At 41.7% G+C, this 21,555-nt stretch overlaps 1 protein-coding gene across 1 annotated transcript; it reads right to left on the bottom strand.

Moving 5' to 3' along the window:
• Positions 1-1,190: 1,190 nt before the first annotated feature.
• On the bottom strand, positions 1,191-19,010 carry KLHL31 (kelch like family member 31). Its single transcript, XM_067753433.1, has 3 exons — positions 18,843-19,010; positions 7,542-8,746; positions 1,191-5,831 (listed from the first exon to the last, which is right to left on the bottom strand). Exons 2-3 carry the CDS (start codon positions 8,711-8,713, stop codon positions 5,099-5,101), a joined length of 1,905 nt encoding a protein of 634 aa, XP_067609534.1. The 5' UTR covers positions 8,714-8,746; positions 18,843-19,010; the 3' UTR covers positions 1,191-5,098.
• Positions 19,011-21,555: the final 2,545 nt, after the last annotated feature.

Raw genomic sequence — 21,555 nt, forward strand, 5'->3', positions numbered from 1 at the left:
TGGGATCTTTAGGCTAACCTGAGGCTAATGTGCCTGTCCAAAGGTTCAGGAAAAGTGCCTTCTCTTCCGCGCCACTCCCTAAAGAGCAGGTTTGGTTTGAAACTGGGTGGAAGGTTGGTGCTGGCATAAGGAGTAATGCGTCTGATACCCAGGTTCATAGACCAGCCTGCGAATGTGGCTAGAAAGGAGAGCAAAGGGGCTGAGCAGGCTGTTTCCAGAGTCACGGGTTGGATCTCTCCCCCTCAAGGCCTGTTCCCTTTCCTGAAATGGACCTTCACTGCACTTCCATACCACCTTGATGGAGGAAAGCCAAGAGGAGTGTTCGAATGTCTTTTCACCTCTAGTCTTTCTACCAAGCTTGCCAAGTACAGCATGTGCAAAATGGTTGTTCCTTTGACACACAAGGGAATTATTTCAGTGGGATGAAATAGCTTCATCTATGTTATGAGTTGGATAGATGGTATGTGAATGCGGGGGCGGGGGGTGGTGCTAACCTGTAGGGAAGCTTGGAATTCTGTGAGAGTTCAAAGAAAACACAAAGAAACTCTGGGGCCCCTGGCTGGGATGCTCAAAACTGGGAACGTGGCTTCTGTTTCGGTTTGGAGGCCAATCCACTCTCTTTACGTGGTCACACAGCTTGGAGAGCCTTAAGAACAAGTATTTCTGCCATTTAGAATTTTCTAGAAATGACCAAGATAGTTTCAACTGAGTTTTAATACTTTACTGCTAACTCAGATCAAAGGTTGAGCATCTCATGTTGGTTCCATATCATTTGCTCATCTGGACGGTGAGGTGGAAGAGAAAGGCTGTGAGGGCTGGTCTGCATAACAACACAATTTCATTTTCTAAAAAGTGGTTTCGTTGCAAATGATGATGAACCTGAGTCTGCGCCAGGCTGGCTGTGGTCAGGGTGGAACTGAGATAAGAAACCACACTTAATCCATGACTTCTACATCGTCAGGACTGAGAGACAGACCTAGGCTTCTGTCTGAGTTACAGAGCAAGTCACTTTATCCCTTTTTATTTTTCACTAGTCTTCAAGTTATTGGAACAGCTTTTCAGTTATTTGTCGTTTCCTTTTTTTGTTGTGTTTTGTTGAGCTGAGTCATCAGGAAAACTAAATAGAGAAAAAAAGAGAAAGAAACCAACACCCCAACCATCACAGAAAGAACACTTCAAAACTACCCATATCTGATCACTGACAAAGCGCTTATTGAACGCAGCTTTATTGATAGAGAGGAGTTACAAACACGACATACCTTTTAGTTTGTTGTTCCTTATAGAGCACAAGAATGTCTTAAGCAAACAAAGAAATTTTGGGCCAAAATTTGCTAAATAATACAAAGATTTTTAGGAGTATTCAAGACAAATATTTTATTTCAAGTTCCCTGAGAGGGACATTTAAATGGTCTTGACCCTCTCAATGTGCTGGAGGGTAAATTGTTAATATTTTAGAATCTTTAATTCTCATAATTACCATGGAGGAGTGTTTAGGAAACTAGTCTATAGTTTTTAAAATATGAAAAGAAATACTGAAAAATAATTCCTTTGAATGCTGCCTTGTGCTAGAGAATATATCCAACAGTGGCTGGGGTGGGAATCTAGCTCATTCAGAGAAGAGTCATTCAGAGTGGATGACATAAATTCACTTCTTTGTAACTCAGGGAAAACATTAATTAAATGAAGTGATTTTAGTTTCTTTTATCTAGTAACTTTGTTGAATTCGGAAGCTATCTGGCCAGGATAACCAGCAAAATGTGGACCTCTTAACACTTACATGTTTCCAAGCAAACCTCTATCTACATGCATGTTTGTAAAATACACTTACTATAATTGCTGCTCTGCCTTAAGTCACAGACCCAGTCAGTACATTCTCTCATTCTTCTTACCTCAATTATACCTCCTCACTCATAACAGTCCACTACCATCTAATCCTTGTTTAGAATTATATTCATCTGTACCATCCCTGACCTCCTTATTCATAACCATTCTTACAACATAGGAAGTAAAAATAAAACTCATCCAATGCCACTGAAAGCAACTAGTGCAGGAGGGTCAACAACTTGGCACCAGGAACCTAACTAAAAACGGACAGACTACAGGCTGGCTCCCTGGAAATTTTATGTCAGGTCTCTGGCCCACTCCGAAAAAGAGAGCTTGAGTTTTATTATTTCAGCTGCTGGGTAACCTGCTATTTCTCTGATACATTGAACCCATGCTTTTATTTCATCCCAGGACTCTGGTATTACAAAAATAACAAGTCCTCTGCTTTCGGAAAAATAAAAGGAGGTATCGGCTTGGCTCCTAAGACTTGGGAGCGTGACTGAATGTAAGCTTACAACGTAATGAAAATGAAGTAATTTTCCAGTTGGAAAACATGGGGAAGTCGTCAAGTTTTCTAGAGGCACCTGCTTCAGTAGTTGGGTTAAAGAGTGTGTTTCACTGACACGTGGAAGATGACAGGCATTATTTTGATGCTGCATATTTTCATGTCTTTCAGTGGTCTGTGCAGGATGTTCCAGGAGGCAAAACCTTCACCCACCCTTAGGTTCCACGCTCCCTTCCAATTTGTTATGTCAGAAATTCTGGAATTCCAAATTCCTATCGGTCTTTGTTTATTGACCTAATGGTTGAAGCAGGAGATACAGCAGCAATGCACCCAGGAACCTGGGTAGCCCCAATATTTGTATACTGTGAGTCTTCAGATAACCAATGTAGAAACTACGTTAAATGGTCATTTCAAATGCTTTATCCATTCTAACACATCTCCAGGGTCACCTCTAGAAAGCCACTGCCGAGTTTTTGTGCACCGTATTTTACAAAGCTCTGATAGATGAAAAATCCCCTAGTTTCAGCGTCTTTCCTCATTCATCCATGATAAAATATTACAGTTGATTGATTCTTATTTCATTGCAGCCTTAAGCCCCCCACTTATACTTCTAGGATCTCGGTGGGAGATACACCTCTTGGTGAGCATCAAGAGATTATGTCTATTTGCCCACTTATGACCTGTAATCCATAATACATCACTTTTTGTCTCTCAAAATTAACGGTATGCTATAGGCTTCTCGATTGTATGAAAATATATGTTTATACCAAACTAAAAGATGTTACAGTCACCCTCGCATAGGCTTTGGAAGTTGTGTCCTAAACAACTTATTACAAATGAAAAGCTAATTTTACCCAGGTGCTGCAAGGACAAAAGTCTATCTATAGGTTGTACATTGTGACTTAAGAGCTCAGTGATATAACCAGCTCCATACACTGGTTTCTCACACAGGTTTATTTTTCAGCCTGGGCCGATAAAGAATCAAGGAGCAGATCTGCTCTGTACTTGGAGAAGCTCCTCCTGCCCTGTGTGGGGTTAGGAAACAGCCCAGTGTTTTTACATTAATAACGTTTTGTTCTCAACCCGCAATGTTCTAGCCTTTACCCGAGTGTTACCATTAAATACCCAGAGATTGAACTTTCCATAAGGGGCAATGATATAAAATTGTTCCACAAAGTGTACTACTATATGAACCACTTTTCACAGTTCGAATAAAATATTTTCAATATAAATATTGTAACTCTAGCCATAACCTATCTACACACAGTGGGAGAGGACAGGGTTCATGAAAACCCGGTTATACTGTCATAGATGTCATGTTTCACCATTTAAATAGTTTGTCTTATTTCTCAAAATCCATTTGCACACAACCCATAATTTATAGGCCTTTCCTCTCCAAAACAAGTGAACTATCAAAGAATAAAAGGATAAATTAGAAGAAAGGAAAATATGTATCATTTACTGCCATCATTCCCTTGCTTCCAAACTTGGCGAACATATAAGAAAAATGATATGGAGCTGATATAGTTTAATTTGCAAAGCTAATTTGGAGCAGATGAAATTTTAAAAATATATAATCAAATGGGCATATATTATCTTAACATTTCTATAGAAAATGAACGTGTTAGATTTTTAATTGAGAAATCAGGATTGAAATCAATTGGTAAACAATAGAATTTACCAACAGGGGGACCCATTCATCCTGCTATTGCCAAATCCAGGAATTCCAAATGTTTCCTTCATTCTCACTCATCTAAAAGACTGGAAGAAATCAAGTTATTGTTATTGGTTGCATAACCTTCAGGCTGCATATGCTATATGTTAAGGATCCTTACAGACAGAGTTTTATTTGGTGTTCTTCTGGGGGCTTACATGAAGGTCAAGGTTGCCTTCAACCATCTTGATGTAGTGTTTAGGGTGAGAGTACTACTTGCAATTCTTTTAATGGGGGACCAAAGTAAAATGTGAATACTTCTAGGAGAAACAAGAAAATGGTTTAAATTTGCCTATAAATTAGATGACTGATGTCAGTTCCTTCTCTGAGAGTAGGATTTTATGATAGGAAATACTTTTGGGGACCTGAGGCAGGGAGGAGGGTATCACCGCTAAACCAAAGGCATCAACCTGTCAGCCCCGGGGTGGAATCCCTATTACTTTCCCGTCAGTATTTGTCTTAAGCTTTATGATTTTCTCCTGGGATGCCTTTCGAAATCCTTTACTCAGGCATGTATAAGTAAAGAAACTGCATAGAAACACAGAATTAAATCTTAAGTCCTTATGGATGTAGACTGATTTCCATTTAAAAATGAAGCCTATAAAGGAATATTTTAAACTTCCTAAAGAAAAAAAAGAGAAAGGAAAATAAACTTTTGTACGAGAAATCTCTTACTCACACAGGCTTCGTGTGTATTAAAGTGCAGAAGCACAATCTCAAATGTGGGTGTAACCGCTCTATGTTTAGAAAGGATGCCGCGATGGTAGTGCCCACCGCGAGTTCTGTCTGCCACCCAGTGGCCGCTGAAATAAATGGCTTCTTTCCTTTGTTGGCTCCGGATCTGTATTTTGCTTAAAAAAAGAAAAAAAAAAAAAAAAAAAAAAAAAAATCGACAGAGAGGTAGATGATGCCACACCAGCAACTGAAAACCACCAAGGCAGATGCCTCGATGGATCTGAAAAGACTCCCCTGTAGTAAATGTTAGATAGTTTCCTTTCCTTTAGCTGAACCGCGATGCCTATCTTTTCTCCCCGCGAGCCCGCGGCTCCCCGGGTTCAGATGCTGACGGGCACGGAGGACACCGAGCTAGCGCGGGACTCTCGGGTCACGTGATTGGGCATGGCTAGGGTGCAGCACGACACGCCCACGGTGGCCTCGGGCAGTTCATCGTCCTCCGTCCACTCGTTGAGGTCGGGGCTGAAGCACTGGATGCATTTCTTGTACTTCCTCTCGCCCTCGTTCCAGCCGCCCAGCAGGTAGGCGCGGCCGTGCAGCGTCGAGGCGCCCGCCGTGCTCACGCCCACGGGCAGCGGCGCCGCGTAGCTCCACTGGCCGGTGGCCGGGCTGAAGCTCTCCACGGTTAGCACGTCCACGCGCTCGCCGCGCGGCCCCAGCTGGCTGCCGCCCATCACGTACACGCGCTCGCCCAGCGCCACCGTGCAATGCCAGCCCCGCGGCGTGCTGAGCGCCGGCAGCTCCTGCCACGCATCGCGGGCCGGGTCGTAGGCGCACACGGAGCGCGAGTAGGCGCCGCCGATGTAGCCGCCGGTCACCAGCACGCGGCCGTCGGCCACCGCGCTGGCGTGGCAACAGCGCGCCACCTCCAGGGGCGCCTTGGGCTGCCACTGGTTGGCGGACGGCACGTAGCACTCGAGCGAGGCCAGGCTGCCCTCGGCGTTGCGGCCGCCCACGGCGTACAGGAGCCCGTTGAACACGCTCAGGCTGAAGTGCGTCCGCTTCTGGTTCATGCTGGCCAGGTGGATCCAGGTGTTGAAGCGGGGATCGTATCTGGAAGTGGTAGAGCAAGCGTGACAGCCTTGTGGGCGGCAGCCGGGGAACCCAGGTGACGCCGCCAACCAGGACGTGGGAGGCTCGACACTATCCTTGCGAGGAGGCTGGGGACCCATCTCAGCTCCTCGCCTGGAGGCTGCTAATCCTCTCTCAACCAGTAAAAAAGTGTGACCCTTGGGAAAGGCAGGGCAGGCATAGGTGACTCCCCCTCCTCCCGTTTATAAAAGCAGCTACCGGGAGACCACCCCGCTGAGACCGACCTCCAGTCCTCTTTCCTTCATATTCAAATCCATCATCCCGTAGGATTTAGGGGATGCGCACGTGGAGGAAGGGTGGAAGCTGGGTATTTGTGGAATCGGAGAAGGGAATACGGCCACATTAAAGTCAATTCCACATATCTTCAGACACCAGCCACCCCTAGCTCATTCTCATGGCTTAATCAAGAAAGTTGACTGAGTTCCTACATTCTCACAAACCCCTTCTTGTTCACACACCTCTCCTGGCATTGCCGCTGTAAAGCTAAGTCACTAAGTCTTCTGTCATCTGTTTATAATGAGAACAATAGAACTCATGTCCCAGTGCATCAACAAAGCCTTAACTTTTGATGCTTCTCTATTTTCTAGCACTTATTAGTAGGTCTGACTTTTTAGTGTAGGGGTATATTTTTTTCAGTGTTCAGCATTACAATTATTATACCATAAGCACTGAAGTCAATAGCTCAAAAACAGTGACTTGAGTACAAGTAGTTATCAGCAGGAGGAAAATAAGGCACCCATAGTAAACTAACTAACACTTTCCATAGTTCCAAGTATTGTAAACACAGAACTGACTCTGTTTGATGTTCATTCATATTTGTCTCATTTCACCTCCAAATCAAAACTTAACCATAGCTATAAATTAAGGGCTAAAAATCAATTGTTTGGATTCATTTAAATGACACACATGTACATATAATGCAACAATAAAGAATATTTTTTATGATTTACTAGATGAATTTTCAGATCTTGTTCATTAGTTATGTTTGCCTTTGAACCACTACCATGATAGAAGCATGACTTTCTGAACATTTCATGTATATGGAGGTTTAATTTTTTATTATAAATATACAAAAATAATATGCATTTCAATTCCACTTTCTGCAGGATTTATCATGCTTTTACTCTTGTTTACATGTATCAAAAATATTGATGGTATTCAGTCTTTAAAGAAATATTTAAAATTAATTAGCTGCCACATTTTTAATGATCTCATTCTAGTTGCCAGTTATAAATCTGAAGTCATCAGTAACAGTCCACTTAAAAAGAAATTTTGTATCATTTTAATCTTTCTTACCATTTAATGTTAAAAACTAAATTTTCACCCAGTTTCTGTCAAAAAGGCAGGGTATTGTGGAGAGCACCCTGACCAGAAATGAGAAAATGTGAATTCTACTTACTAGTGGTGTCACTTCTCTGGGTGTCAAATTTCTCACATGTAAAATCAGAATCATCATATCTTCCGTGCTCGCTTCATTGGCTTACTTGGAAAATTATAATGCATGATATATGTGAGTGCACTTTATATAATGTGAAGTGTTATATACATGTAATGTGGCATTATTATTATTATTGATTTACTGAGCCAATGAATTAAGCTAATAGGCATGATTAATTTCATTCTATGTTCATAACATCGAACGATTTCTATTCCTAATAAAAGAGGCAGTACCTGCAGAAATTGCTGACTGCATGCTTGGCTTGATTCCTTGCATCATTCTGGTCTTCACCACCGGCCACATAAAGAAATCCATCCATCACAGCCACACACTGATTAAAACTCTTGGCTGGCATCTCTGTAAGCTTGCTCCATCCATTTTCAGGGTCTCTATACAAGACGTCTCTGCTAAGGGACTTCTCAGTAAGGCCTGGACGGCCCCCCACAGTGACAAGCACACGACAGCCCCCTCGGATTCTCGTGCGTCTAGACTGCAATGTGTTCTGATGATAGGGAAGTAAGTGGTAGTTCATAGCATCTACAAGAAGCTTGTGGCAATCAGCATCTTGCATCATTCTCGGTACTGACTGAACATAACTGACCAGGTCTTGTGCAGAGATGGTACCAAAGCGAATATTGCTCAAAAGATCGGCAGCATATTTCACTCTCTTTTGGTCAAATTCTAACCATTTCATTGCAATCTGGAATGCTACTATTTCAGAAGGCAACTGTAAGTCATCATCCATAAGAAGTTCATTAATTTGCTCAAATGTAAGTTTCATAAACTGATCTGATTCTGCAAATTCAAGGAAGTTATCCCGGATAAATTTTTGGGCTGCTGCCTTTGCATTTCTCAGGGAGTATGTTTCCGCAATGTTAGCAATGTACATGCAATTCTCAACACTCATTTCTTGTATCAGAAAGTCACTGCACATCTTGACAAGGGTATGGATCTGAAGATAAACAGCAGCAGAAATAATGCTTCCTATGGTATACAAGGAGAGAGTGAGCTTTCCAGTGTAGGCGTATGCAATGACCGTGGCCAGGCCCAGTGGTGCGATATCACTGAGATCCACCCTTTGGGTAGAGGGGTCTTTTTTTAGGATGTTGTAAAAGTACTCACTGCAAGAAGCCATCACTGACTTGTGAACGTCAAAGGATTTTGTTTTGGTGCCGATGACTAAGTCGCAAAGGAAGCTCTCCTGCCTCATTTTACTTAAACCTTCCAAGAGGTTGGGGCTGTAAGAAGCATCTGTTAATTCAGAAGAGATGCAGCTAAGGCCATTGCCTCCCTCTAGGAGCCCATTCAAAGCGTTGAGTTTGTTGAGGGGGCTGTCTTCTACAATGATGGTCATCTCATTGATGTTGCCTTTGTTCTTTCTGACAGTCTTCTTTTTGGGGGCCATGGTGGCAAACACACTGTCACAGGCAAGAACTTGCTAAAAAAAAAAAAAAAAAAAGAAACGGTTTTATTTTAATTGTGCATTAAACTTTGAAATACTACATTGAGAAACTTTCCTTTTTTTAATAAGATAGTAGTTTTTTAGTGGCATAACGTAGATTGATTAAAGTGTCGAAACTAGATTTAAAGACTTACGTTAAACTAGATGCACATCTTATTCACAGTTTACTTCAGCATCGATCATTGTAGACGATTCTAGAAACATTTATATTATCAAATGAGACCTCTCAATAGCTATATGGCCAAGTAATTTTATGTAGCAGAAATGACCCAATATTCTCTGATCTACCTGTACAGTTATTATGGAATAGTAGTTAATCGTCTTTTTAGGGGCTTAGTTTATGTTCAGGAAAAAGTGAATGACAACTACCCTGAAGTTTTTCTCTCTCAATAAAATATCATAACACTAAAATTCAGGAATCCGTGTTAAATGTAGAATATATATTAGAATAAACGTGGCTAACAATCAATGGATAAGGAATTGTAATGATAGTCAAGTACTTTCTACTCTACATAGTCACTAAAATAATTTCCAGTTGAATTTCTAAATGACTCACAAACACACACAAACTTACACAAGAACTAGAACAAAGTAGTTTTTAAAAAAATCTTAGAGTAGGAAAGACCCTCTTAAGCATAACATAAAATCCAGAAGCATAAAGGGGAAGACTGAAATATCTGAATATTAAAAAAATGAAAATGTATATCTATAAAACAGCACCAACTATTTAAAAGACAAGCAACAGACTGTGAAGACAAATATTTGTAACATTTTTGACAGATAAAAGGTTAAAGTGAAGTTAACACAGTATTTATTTTTATTTATTTTTTGGCCTTGCTGGGAGACTTGCCGGATCCTAGTTCCCCAACCAGGGATCGAACCTGGGACCCAGCAGTGAAAGCGCCAAGTCCTAACCACTGGACCGCCAGGGAATTCCCTAACGATATTTAAAGGGCTCATAAAGTTAAAAAGTCAAAGGTAATCCAAGTAGAAAGTGGACAAAGACTATGTCTAGGTAACAAGGTTGTTCACAGAAAATAAAATACAAACAGTTAATATTTTTAAAAAGCTAAACTAACAATAATCAGAGAACTGTCAACTGAAATCCAGAGAGCCTTTTTATTTTTTGTCGTCAAATTTTGCTTATCAAGTGGTTAAAATATTTTAAAATATTCAGAATATCAGATATTGGTGTGGTACTCTCCATACATTGTTGATGGGAGTATAACTGATACAGTCTTTTGAATAATAATTTAGCAGCCCATTAAGAATAAAAGCTATTTTTATGCTTTGACACTAAAGTTCTAAATCTACTAATGTGCCTCTTAGAAATATATTTATATAGATGCTGACATATTAAGGACAGTAACCACTTCCTATTATCAATGTTATAAATATTTGAACCCGTTTTTAAATCTATAGGAAGTGTAGATTTAGCTCTATTACGTAGCTCTGCACAGCTCTAATATTAAATGTAGCCTTGAAATATATTAAGTTTACCAAATAAATACGTGGCCCTTAAAGTATCACAGATTAAATTATTTTAGCCCTTCTCAATATATTGGGCATAGTCATCAGAAGATGCTACACTTAGACTTTTTTTTTTTTTTTTTGCAATACGCGGGCCTCTCACTGTTGTGGCCTCTCCCGTTGCGGAGCACAGGCTCCGGACGCGCAGGCTCAGCGGCCATGGCTCACGGGCCCAGCCGCTCCGCGGCATGTGGGATCTTCCCGGACTGGGGCACGAACCCGCGTTCCCTGCATCGGCAGGCAGACTCTCAACCACTGCGCCACCAGGGAAGCCCCACTTAGACTTTTAAATGGATTTTATCTATAGCCTTTCACTTTCTTGTGAAATTACTGGTGTTACTTTTTTCATTTTTATTTTTTATTGAAGTATAGTTGATTTACAGTGTCATCTTAGTTTCAGGTGTACAGCACAGTGATTCAGAATATATATATTCTTTTTCTGATTCTTTTCCCTTATAGGTTATTACAAAACATTGAGTATAGTTCCCTGTGTTACACAATAGGTCCTTGTTGGTTATCTATTTTATATAGAGTAGTGTGTATATGTTAATCCCAACCTCCTAATTTATCCCTCCCTCCCTTTTCGCCCTTTGGTAACCATAAGTTTGTTTCCTATGTCTGTGGATCTACTTCTGTTTTGTAAATAAGTTCATTTGTATCTTTTTTTTTTTTTTTTTTTTAGTTTCCACATAGAAGTGATATCACATGATGATACTTGTCTTTCTCTGTCTGGCTTACTTCACTTAGTATGATAATCACTAGGTTCATCCATTTTTTTTTTTTTTTTTCATTTTAAAAATAACAAAATCAGTATGTGTAGTTCAACAACTCACAGTTTGCTTTATATCATTCCAGATAATTGTATATGCTTATGCAAACTTATATTTGCATAGTTTGAGCAGTGGTGTGCTGGTAAATCAACTCTCCAGGGGGGGAAAATACCCCTTATTTGTAAGGTGCTAATTTCTTGAGTACAAATACACTCGTTGTGGTTGGTTTTAAGCTACCAACAACCAGTTTGCTAAATTCCTGAAAATGTAAATTGGTTCTCATGAGCTCCAGCATACCACTATAAGAGAACTTGTATCAAAACAAGTTTATGGGGCTTCCCTGGTGGCACAGTGGTTGAGAGTCCGCCTGCCGATGCAGTGGACACGGGTTCGTGCCCCGGTCCGGGAGGATCCCACATGCCGCGGAGCGGCTGGGCCCGTGAGCCATGGCCGCTGGGCCTGCGCGTCCGGAGCCTGTGCTCCGCAACAGGGGGAGGCCACAACAGTGAGAGGCCCGCATACTGCAAAAAAAAAAAAACAAGTTTATGCTATATTATTCAGCAGTTTGCTTTTTTCACGTGGATGTACTCATGTACATCTTTCCATATCAGCACATACATAAATTTATATCATTTTCCCTAACAGCTGCATAGATTCCCATAGTAAGGATATATAAAACTTGTTCAATTATTCTCTTGTAGGTGCACATTTAGATGTTTAGGTGTTTTATAGTTTTTGAGGGGTGGGGTGTGTGTGTGTGTGTGTGTGTGTGTGTGTGTGTTTTGTCTCACTGTTGAGTTCATCCTGAGAGGTAAAACTTAGCTTTGATCCCCCTTGAAAGTCTTCAGTTTAATTACTGGAATAGATGTTAAAAACTTTCTATTGTGTTTGTTCCTGTTCTTTTCCATGTGGAAGGAGAGTAGCAAGTAGGTAGGAAACAGAGAAGGTCTTTTGCTTTGCCAGGGCTTTTTTTCTTCCTCGTTAAGCTCTGTCATATTCACATTTGTTTTTGTTTACAAGACTGTAGCACATTTGTGCTTCCTCATTCTTTCTTGCAGGCAAAGCCACATGCATCCTTACCTTGTGAAACAGATTTTCAACCCACCATCATTTTTGTCTTCAAATGCATTTGACTTAGGTGGTAAGTGTCCCCTTGTTGGATTTTTCTGGGGAAAATTTTAAAAATTTTGTTCAGCAAGTAGTTATCAGACACCTATTGCTGTGTGGGCGGCACTGTACTGGGAATGATGGAGCAATACAATATGTAATTTGTGTTAAATAGATAAACAATGACAAGTACAAAATGACAACAAGAAAGTAGGGAATCACAGCAGAGTAACTTAAAAAAACAAAACAAAACAAAACAAAAACCCAGTAGATTCTACCAGTAGGAGTACAAATGTGTTTTTGGAAATAGCCCTGTCTATTTTCCTGGAGGAAGTCCTATGGGCAATTTTTTACTCATTTGGATGTCGGGCTTATAACCACTCATTGTTTTGGAGGAAATCCTGGGAATTAAACAATACGCTTGTAAATAATCCATGAGTCAAAGAAGAAATTAGACAGTATTTCAAACTGAATGAGAATGAAAATGAAAATACAATGTAAATACCAGCTCCACTATTTATCTGAGCTGTGAGTTTCCATAGATTACTAACCTCTTAGAGTCTCCACTCTACTGGCTTACCTCTAAAGTAAAGATAATAATGGTGCTTGCCTGTCGGGTGGTCCATGAAAGCTTAGTGAGAAATGTCTGTACAGCATTTAATAGGGTGTCTTGCAAAATGTGAATGTTCAAAAAATTTGAATTGCTTTCATTAAAATCAATAACCTTCTTAGATGTGTTTTAGGGAATGAAGGAAGTAACCTGTTTAAGCTTTGGGGTGAAACCAATCAGAGGAAGTGGCCACAGGATGGAGATTCAGTCATGGGGATCAAGAGTAGATTTCTGGAACAGTTAAACATTTCTAAGGGATTTTTGAAAATGCCAGGGAGAGAAATGGAACTCATGCAATGACATAGGCTGAAGAACAGATTATTTACTTTGCTATGAATGAGAAAGGTAAGCCTGGAAATTTAAGAAACTTGGGACATAGGTTATGTCAGGAAAATAACAGATTATATAGAACAGATTGAATCTATGAACCTGGACTTCAGATTTCAAATGAAAGGAACTGTTTTGTTGGAGTGGGGTTAGGATGGGAAGATTTGTAGATAACAGGAATCTTGCCTGTTCCAGGAATGAAAGGTTTTTAAGAGGAGTAGGTATAGGAGGGGGAAGGCCTTTAAAGCAGAGGAAATGCCTGTTATGGAAGCAGGGAGGGGTGACTCGGCACGGGATGTGCAGACGAAGAAGATTGCTGGAGTGAGGGAGACAGGTAGGCAGGTAACATGAGGATACAGAAAGGATGCTGGATACCAGGAAGGGTTTGAACTTGATGAGTTGCTATGCAATTGAGAAGGATTAAGGAACCTCCAGGAAGGAGAGGGCGCACTGAGGCCCTAGTGAAATCAGTCAAATTTCCTCCACGGCTTCCTTCTGTTACTTTCTGTTGCTGCCTTCTCTTTCCTCCATGGTCTGGCCTTCTTGCTGCCCCTGGTGTTCCCATGGAAACCCTCATGACCCTCTATCTGAATTCTCTTGCCCTTGTCCCATTTCTCCAGGGCCCTACTGGGTGACACATTAGCTAGTCTGACAGATGATCCAAGCTAATCCATCAGTGGGCAAATCTACTCTTTCTCCCAGATATGCGTGTTTTTTGGAGTTTTTTTGGTTTTTTTTTATCAGTGTACTCCAATGACTCACATGCAAATTTCTAACAGAGCTACCACTGTGGAACATATACGCATATTCTTTAAACTAATATTATATTATTATTTACATAATATTTTAACATTAATCAAATTACATTAATTTAATCTTATTAATTAATATTTTAAATATATATATTTTTTCTTAATAAGAGAGGGTTTTTAGAATCCTCAAAATCACTGTGTAAAGGTAACTGGCTTCTTTAGCTCTGAGATTCAGGAGACCATTTAAGAGAGTTTTGAAATCAGAGCCTGCAGACCACTTCCTGGTGGCCATATTTCCCCAGATATGCTCATAAATTCAGTCTTTCTCTACTAGAACTGCCATTACATCCTGTTCCTAGGTCTGCACCTCGAAGGTGAGGCTCTCCATCCACCTGCCCAGGTGTTCTCAGTCTGGGCCATATTCCTCCGATAACATGCTGCAGACCCCTCAGAGGAGTCTGGGGACCAGGCTCACTCCTTGGAAGCTGGGCCAGGCTCTGATGTTGTCCTCTAGGCTGCAGAGGTGTTCACTGCTCCCTACATCCCAAGAAATGCTCTTCCTCTGGCCCTGCTCTTCCATCTCCCAGGGAGGTGGGGCTCCGGCCATGGCTTTTCTCAATTTAAGGCAAGTATGGTAGGAGAGCTACAGGGTGTGCTCCAGTCCCTACTGCAGGGAAGACCAGCTCCTCTTCATGGATGATCAAAACCCAGAGGCTATGTTCTCACAAGGCAGACTGGGAAGCCTTTGATGACTCTCTAGGACCCTCACACTGAGGCCTTTCTGACATGTCACACTGGGCACACACACACACACACACACAAACACACACACACACACACACACACACACACCCCATGCCAACTGACCAACCAACCAGCATTTTTCTACAATCACACTTGAATGAAAAGCAAAGGCAGCCTTAAAGGAAAGAAGTTATAAGAGGGCAGCCTAAGGACTCATGAATGGAAGGAAAGGGGAACAGTTTAACTCACTTCCATTTACTCATCTGGTCACGGTGCTGGACTGCCAGGCTGATGGTGTGGGCTTGTAGAGGATGATTAGAAAAAAATGGAATATTCACAGAAACGTACTACTCAGCTCCAAGGTCATATGAGGACAAGTAGTCAAAGCAATCTGCACAGACGTCTCATTGTCTTTTCAATTATAACATATATAATTTTTACAGTTATACAAATGTTCACTATGCACCCCGGGTCATATTGTAACTGATCACAAATGGTGGTCACAGTGATACCAAAACGTGGCTACAAGGAAGAGGCAGTGGTTACAACGAGTTGCCTGTACATGTTCTTATACAATACAGAGTGTGACCTGGTGTTGAGCAATCCATTTCGAAAGCATATTCCATTCTTATTGATTCAATAAGCTGGGTGGGGCTTTCACTTACTCTTGTTGTTGTTTTCAAAGCTTTTTGTCTTTTTCTTTTCTTTTTTAATGAGTGAGGGCCTTGTGGCCAGAGGCTCAGGGAACCCCCTCCCCAGGCTTGGTAGCTGGGCAGTCGCTGTGATTTCCACACCCCAGGGAGGGCTTTGACTGGGGTCACGGTCAGTCTGCATGGGGTTTGCACGGTGAGGGGACCAGCCTATCTGAGCTGCCTGCAACTGGGACAGTTTCAGGACTGTTTCTCCGTTTTTCCTGAAGCACGAAGGGCATGATTCTCCCTCCCCAGCCAGGGGGCTCTAGTGAGTTGCCCCCTTGGGATCAAAAAAGAGCTTTACAGGTGCCCCGGGACCGTTAGTGGCCCTGCTGTAGCAGGACACGCTGGACAGCGCAGGTCGGATAAGCAGCTATCTGGAGGCACTGCAGTGCCCCCTGTCCCTTCCCCTTCTGGGTAAAAGAGGAGACTGCACAGAGTCCAGAAGGTTGTGGAAGGCTCCCCAGGCTATCGGAGCTATCCCTTCATTCTGTGGAGGGAGCTCAGAGAATTCTTCTCTGGTCGTGGACCCCACGCCTCCTTCCCTCCCCGCTCCATCCACTAGCGCCCAGAGCTGCCTCCCAGGTCCCCTGGAAGAGCTGCCTATTAGAAAGTGGGCAGAAGGGCAACAGAGGCACAATTCCATGCCCTCCTCCCACTGCCCACTGGCGGTCTTGGCTCTTGTGTCATTTCTATGATGATAGTGTCGTGTATTCAACACGTGATAACAGTGGGCAGGTAAGTGAGCTGTCAAATTTGCCGTGATCTTCTGTATTTGCCAATTTAAGCATGTGAATAATTAATTCCTAAATATAAATCACCAAGCATGAATCTAGACTATGTATTCAATGTAAGCTATTACTTTCATTTCTACCTAAAATAATAATTGTAGAGCTACATGTATAAATTGAGGAATAACTGTGTGCTGAGCCTAAGTAAATAATTGACATGATTTTATTTTTTAAAATTTAAGCATCGTGAAAATTCTAAAAGGCAGGTAATATTATGTTCATTTTACAAATGAAGAAATTAAGGTTCAGAGAGAGTTTTAAAAACATATCCAAGGTCACATGATGAGTATATAACGTGTAGTAGGGCAAAGATTCAAACCCAGATTGAACCCTGACCCCCTATATAGCCCTTATATCCAGGGCAGTCGCAGGTTAAAAAGTTAACTCCTTCCAACATGGGAAGATTGAGATTGGGTGAGGTGGAACTCAAATTTATAAAATCAAAGTTTGGATATGGAGAACATGAAATGGTTCTTTATAGCTCCAAACACTGAAATAAAAGAGCTGCCCTTTTAATTGTAAGACAGATTTGTTCGGGAACAATCAGAGCCTATGGGTTTCTTTATCCTATTAGGGGTTGTAAGTCTATGAAACTCTAGTAGTTTGGGTAAGCCAAAAACAGAAGTAGGTTCAAGGAGATCTTGTATGAATTTGTTGATCAGAGAACCAGACACCTCCTTTTCAGTGTTAGGTTGAATACGGAATTATCAATTTTTGTTTAAAGACAAATATTATCAATTTCTGATGGCTCAACTTAGCTAGAGGCCTGCTATCTATAACATATACACACTCTATACATAAAGCTAACTTCTATTTTCCAAACCTGGATACAGGATGTAAGGACCCTGTGCTAAGATTTTTGGTTTTGTTGAAAATTTTAGTAAAATAGCTCTTTCTTTTACTTGTCTTTTGTGTGTGTACGTTAAGGTTGCAGGAAGTGGGGTTAGAAGTCTAGTTTGTAAGACTAATGTCCCTTTGGTTGTCACAGAACTGAGAATGGGGTTTTGATGTTAATTTTGCTCTAACCATTTGAAAGACCTATGGCAAAACATTCAACTTTTTAGGATTTCAGTTTAATCATCTGTCAGATGAGATGTGTACCTTTCATTTGTAAAATTTTACAGAGAGTTAAAATTAAACAGCTGGCTTTTGCTGTCAGAATAGTCAAAGTCCGGTCTGTATCACTTCTCCCTCCTTCCCCTTGCCCCCCCAATATGGCCTTTTAGAACCCTAGCATCAACTCATGATCGGATATGGATAAACCAACAGAGACAGGGGATTCTCCATCTGCAAGTCATGCATTTGGGTCTGAGTTGCCAAATTTAGTAAATAAGAATATAGGATCTCCAGATAAATTTGAATTTTAGAAAAACCACCGATCTATTTTAGTATTTAAATATATCCCAGGGGATATTTGGGACATACTTATAATAAAAACTGGTTTGTGGTTTATCTGAAGTTCAGTGTACTTGGATGTCCTGTATTTTATCAGGCAACCCTTTTCTGGGTTGGGTTTCAGGTGAGCCCAGGAATTCCACGAACATTTCTGGAATATTATGTAAACATGTTGTGCATGTGTGTTTATGTGTATTTTTCTATAAAGTGGGCCCGGAGCTTTCAGAGATTCACAAAAAGGTCCATAACCCCAAATAGATCCAGAACCGTTGGACTGAAATGAGGCTGCCAAGACATGGTAACATAATTCTACCCTCTTCTACAAGGCGGCAAGTCCATGTGACAGGAACACACCTGTCCCTCCTGGCCTGAAACAGATTTCAGATGAAAACTCCTAGAACCAATTACAGAAAAGAACTGTCACTGTATAAGTAAGAGCATTCTCTTTCCTGCTGCCCTCCACCCTGGTCTCCTGGGAGAGACTGTACCCAGGGCAAGCTGGGAAGCCATGTGTGCCAAAGTGTCACTGTCACTCTCATGCCAGAATGAGCTGGGGTCCCAGAAGGTCTTCTTGCCAAGGGGGCGTCAGCTGCGTCCGCTCCCGGTCACCGCCACATTCCAGCCCCCCCGTGTGTCGGCTGGCAGCCTGACCCTGGAATAGAAACACCCAGCCTCTGCCTCTTGCCATTTTCAGTGAAGTCCAACTTTAGGGGGCTTTTCTACTTTACTGTTTCATTTCCAAAATGATTTCTAGCATAAAACATATGTCAGCATTGCTATAGGTACACATTTGGAACAAAAACTTGTTTCACAGTTAAATTAAAAGCTGTTCTTTTTTTGCAGGAGGGATTTTGTCAATAGGTTCTATTTCTGGGGATTCAAAGAGTTGTCTGATTTGTTTGCTACCCATTTCAACAAAACTGATTACATTTTATCTAAACTTATCAGATACAAAATGTTCCTGACGGTTCCTGACAAAAAATGGAGGTGAAACTCTAAACTTTATGAACAAACCCCAAGAATTTTATTTTCCCCCTCCCCTCTCCATAAAATAGAGGAAGAAAAACCTACATTAGGCTTTAGAGACTTAAAATTATTGTTAGAAATTACAAGTCACTTTACTTTCATAAGGCATCCTTAGCATGCATTTCTATTGCTATGACATTCTTCTCATCTATTGCATCCCTTGGATTTGAAGAAGATGTCTTCTGGCTCCAACAGGAGGATCTGACCCAGCTGTAGACCACTGTCAATGAGATCGCTCTACCACCGCGAACGCAGACGCCCCCCCCTCCACCATTCACACCCCAGGATTAGAAGACCAGAATTGGAGATTGAGGCGCCAGGTCCTTACCGTCCTGTGTGAGGGGCGTCCCCGACTTGTGATGGTGAAGTTCCAGCAGCAGATTCCTTTTGAGAAGCAATCTGTGCAGAGAGAGACAGGGAGAAGGAAAACCCGTTGGGGAACCACCAGCAGCCACCTGACGCGTCCCAGCAGCAGCAGTTTTTAGAGTGACCTCTTGTCTTCCCTCCGGCTGCAGCGCTGCCTGCCGAGCCTGCGCTCTGAGCCCTCCTCCCCCGCTTTGGCTTCAATTTCAGGCCACCCCGGGGCAGAGGGCGGAGCCCTGGTTGGTGGAGAGGGCTTGGGTTTCTTGACCTGCTCAGTATTTAAAAACAAGAAAGTCAAGAACTCAGTCAACCTGGGAGTGAGGAAAGAAAATTAACTAGGTGGGTATTTAATTGTTGGAAGCAGATTAGAGTGTGTGTACTTGGTAAGAGAAAGGGAAGGTTGTGGATAAAAATGAGCTACTAGAAAGGTTAATAGCCTGGTCACCTCAGGTCCTTTGAGAAGATTGGGTTTTTAATAGACTGTTCTTTAGAAAAGGAACTTGGGGTAGCTCACATATGGCACCAGTATCACTGGAGTCATCGTACAGTTCAACAGAGTAAGGTTCATGACCAGTCTCTATTATCCGGTGATCCACAGGGAGGCCTGAGATGAACACACGCTCCAGCACACATGCAGCTTGGGGAAATACTTTGGCAACACTTCCTGTGGAAAAAAAAAATGTAGAGGGTTATAACTGACCACAAGCTTTAAATAGGCACCAAGGGTGTGAAGTGGCTGCTAAAAAAGTTACCCTGATATTAGGCGGCAATAAAAGAAAAATAGATCATAGAAAATAAATGTTCTAATTATTCTTCATTAGTCAGGTCATGCATTCAGCATTGCTTGGCCGCTGTGGCATACTGAGAAGGTTTTCTGTATCCTGAAGGAAGTGGCTGGAAGGAAGCTGGGCATGTTGGGATCCTCTGCAGAAAAGGAGAACTAAGAGAGGACTTAGGAGAAGTGAGTCTCCTGGGTGCAAGGGTTTTGGGGGCTGTTGGGTAGCAAGGGGATTCAATTAAAATTTTTGTAGCTTAAGGTGTCAAAAATTAGGCCCATGGGTAGAAACTCCAGGGGAAAAAATTAAAAATAAGGAAAGAGAACTCTGATAACAAATGGGTTCTAGTGATGAAAACCTAGATGAACCAGTTCCCTATGATTAGAAGGGTGCACGTAAAAAAAGCTATAGCACTGAGGTGACACGGAGGAGATTCTTGCTCACATTGGATCATCTCTGGTGTCTTTCCAGCTCTAAAACTCTATGATTCTATATGTATTTGCCTCTAGCTCTCCTGACCCCTCTCAACTCATTGGATAACATCTTAGTTACCACTTCCATTTGAATTCCAGCCAGCTTTAAAAACAATTTTTAAAACTTTATGTTGGAGAATAGTTGATTAACAACGTTGTGTTAGTTTCAGGTGTACAGCAACCAGCCAGCTTTTTTGTAGGAAAAACTCTTTTGATTTTTTAAAATTTACTTCCACCCATAGATCTCCAGCCCAGAATGTGTTAGAAGTAAATCAAAGAAAGCTCTTTATTCTATGGTTGACATAAAGCTAATGGAGGACGACTCACTCCAAAATGATCCTTCTTATTTCTACCTCCTTTAGTCCAACAAAGGACCAGAGCACTCAACTCTACTCTTACTGTGATAAAAAGTCAGCCTTGGGGCTTCCCTGGTGGCGCAGTGGTTGAGAATCTGCCTGCTAATGCAGGGGACACGGGTTCGAGCCCTGGTCTGGGAGAATCCCATATGCCGTGGAGCAACTAGGCCCGTGAGCCACAACTACTGAGCCTGCGCGTCTGGAGCCTGTGCTCCGCAGCAAGAGAGGCTGCGATAGTGAGAGGCCCGCGCACTGCGATGAAGAGTGGCCCCCGCTTGCCACAACTGGAGAAAGCCTTCGCACAGAAACAAAGACCCAACACAGCAAAAATAAATAAATAAATAAAATAAATTACCCCCAACATCTAAAAAAAAAAAAAGTCAGCCTTATATCAGTATTTATGGTAATGCTGATATGATGATGGAAAGGGCCGTCAAGAGGTAGGTGTGGGGACCAACACTATTGTCTTCAACTGTTCAAGACTGTTAATTTCAGTTCGCGTTGTTCACGGGAACAACCTGAGATAATTCTTTCAATAGAATATTATTTGAGATAGAGGTATGAACCCAAGTGGAAGAATAAATGGCAGAAATGGAAAATCTAAGAGACACTTCAATTGAAAAACATTCACAGAGTAGCTGCACATGCCAGGATTCAACTACTGCTGCGGTTGGTATGCTGGAAATAGGGGGCATGGAACATGGGTAGAAAAGGAGCCTGGACAGGAGGCTGTAGTGTATAATAAGATATTCAATCTTTTTTTAATTGAAATAGAGCTGGTTTACAATGCTGTGCCAATCTCTGCTGTACAGCAAAGTGACTCCGTTTTACACACATAAAGACATTCTCTTTAATATTCTTTCCCATTAAGGTTTATCCCAGGAGATTGGATATAGTTCCCTGTGCTATACAGTAGGACCTTGTTGTTTATCCATTCTATGTGTAATAGTTTGCAGCCCCAAATTCCCAGTCTATCCTCCTCCCTCCCCCCTTCCCCCTTGGCAACCACAAGTCTGATCTCTATGTCTGTGTCTGAAGAAATGTGAACTTTATTCTTAAAGCAATGGGGACCT

Source organism: Pseudorca crassidens, chromosome 10, assembly GCF_039906515.1.
Source record: "Pseudorca crassidens isolate mPseCra1 chromosome 10, mPseCra1.hap1, whole genome shotgun sequence".
Classification (NCBI taxonomy): domain Eukaryota; kingdom Metazoa; phylum Chordata; class Mammalia; order Artiodactyla; family Delphinidae; genus Pseudorca; species Pseudorca crassidens.

Bases quoted from the DNA above. Each gene is read 5' to 3' on its own strand.
- KLHL31 (XM_067753433.1), bottom strand. From the start codon at position 8,713: ATGGCCCCCAAAAAGAAGACTGTCAGAAAGAACAAAGGCAACATCAAT. The intron at 5,832-7,541 runs GTACTGCCTCTT...TACCACTTCCAG, and splicing joins GCAGTCAGCAATTTCTGCAG to ATACGATCCCCGCTTCAACA.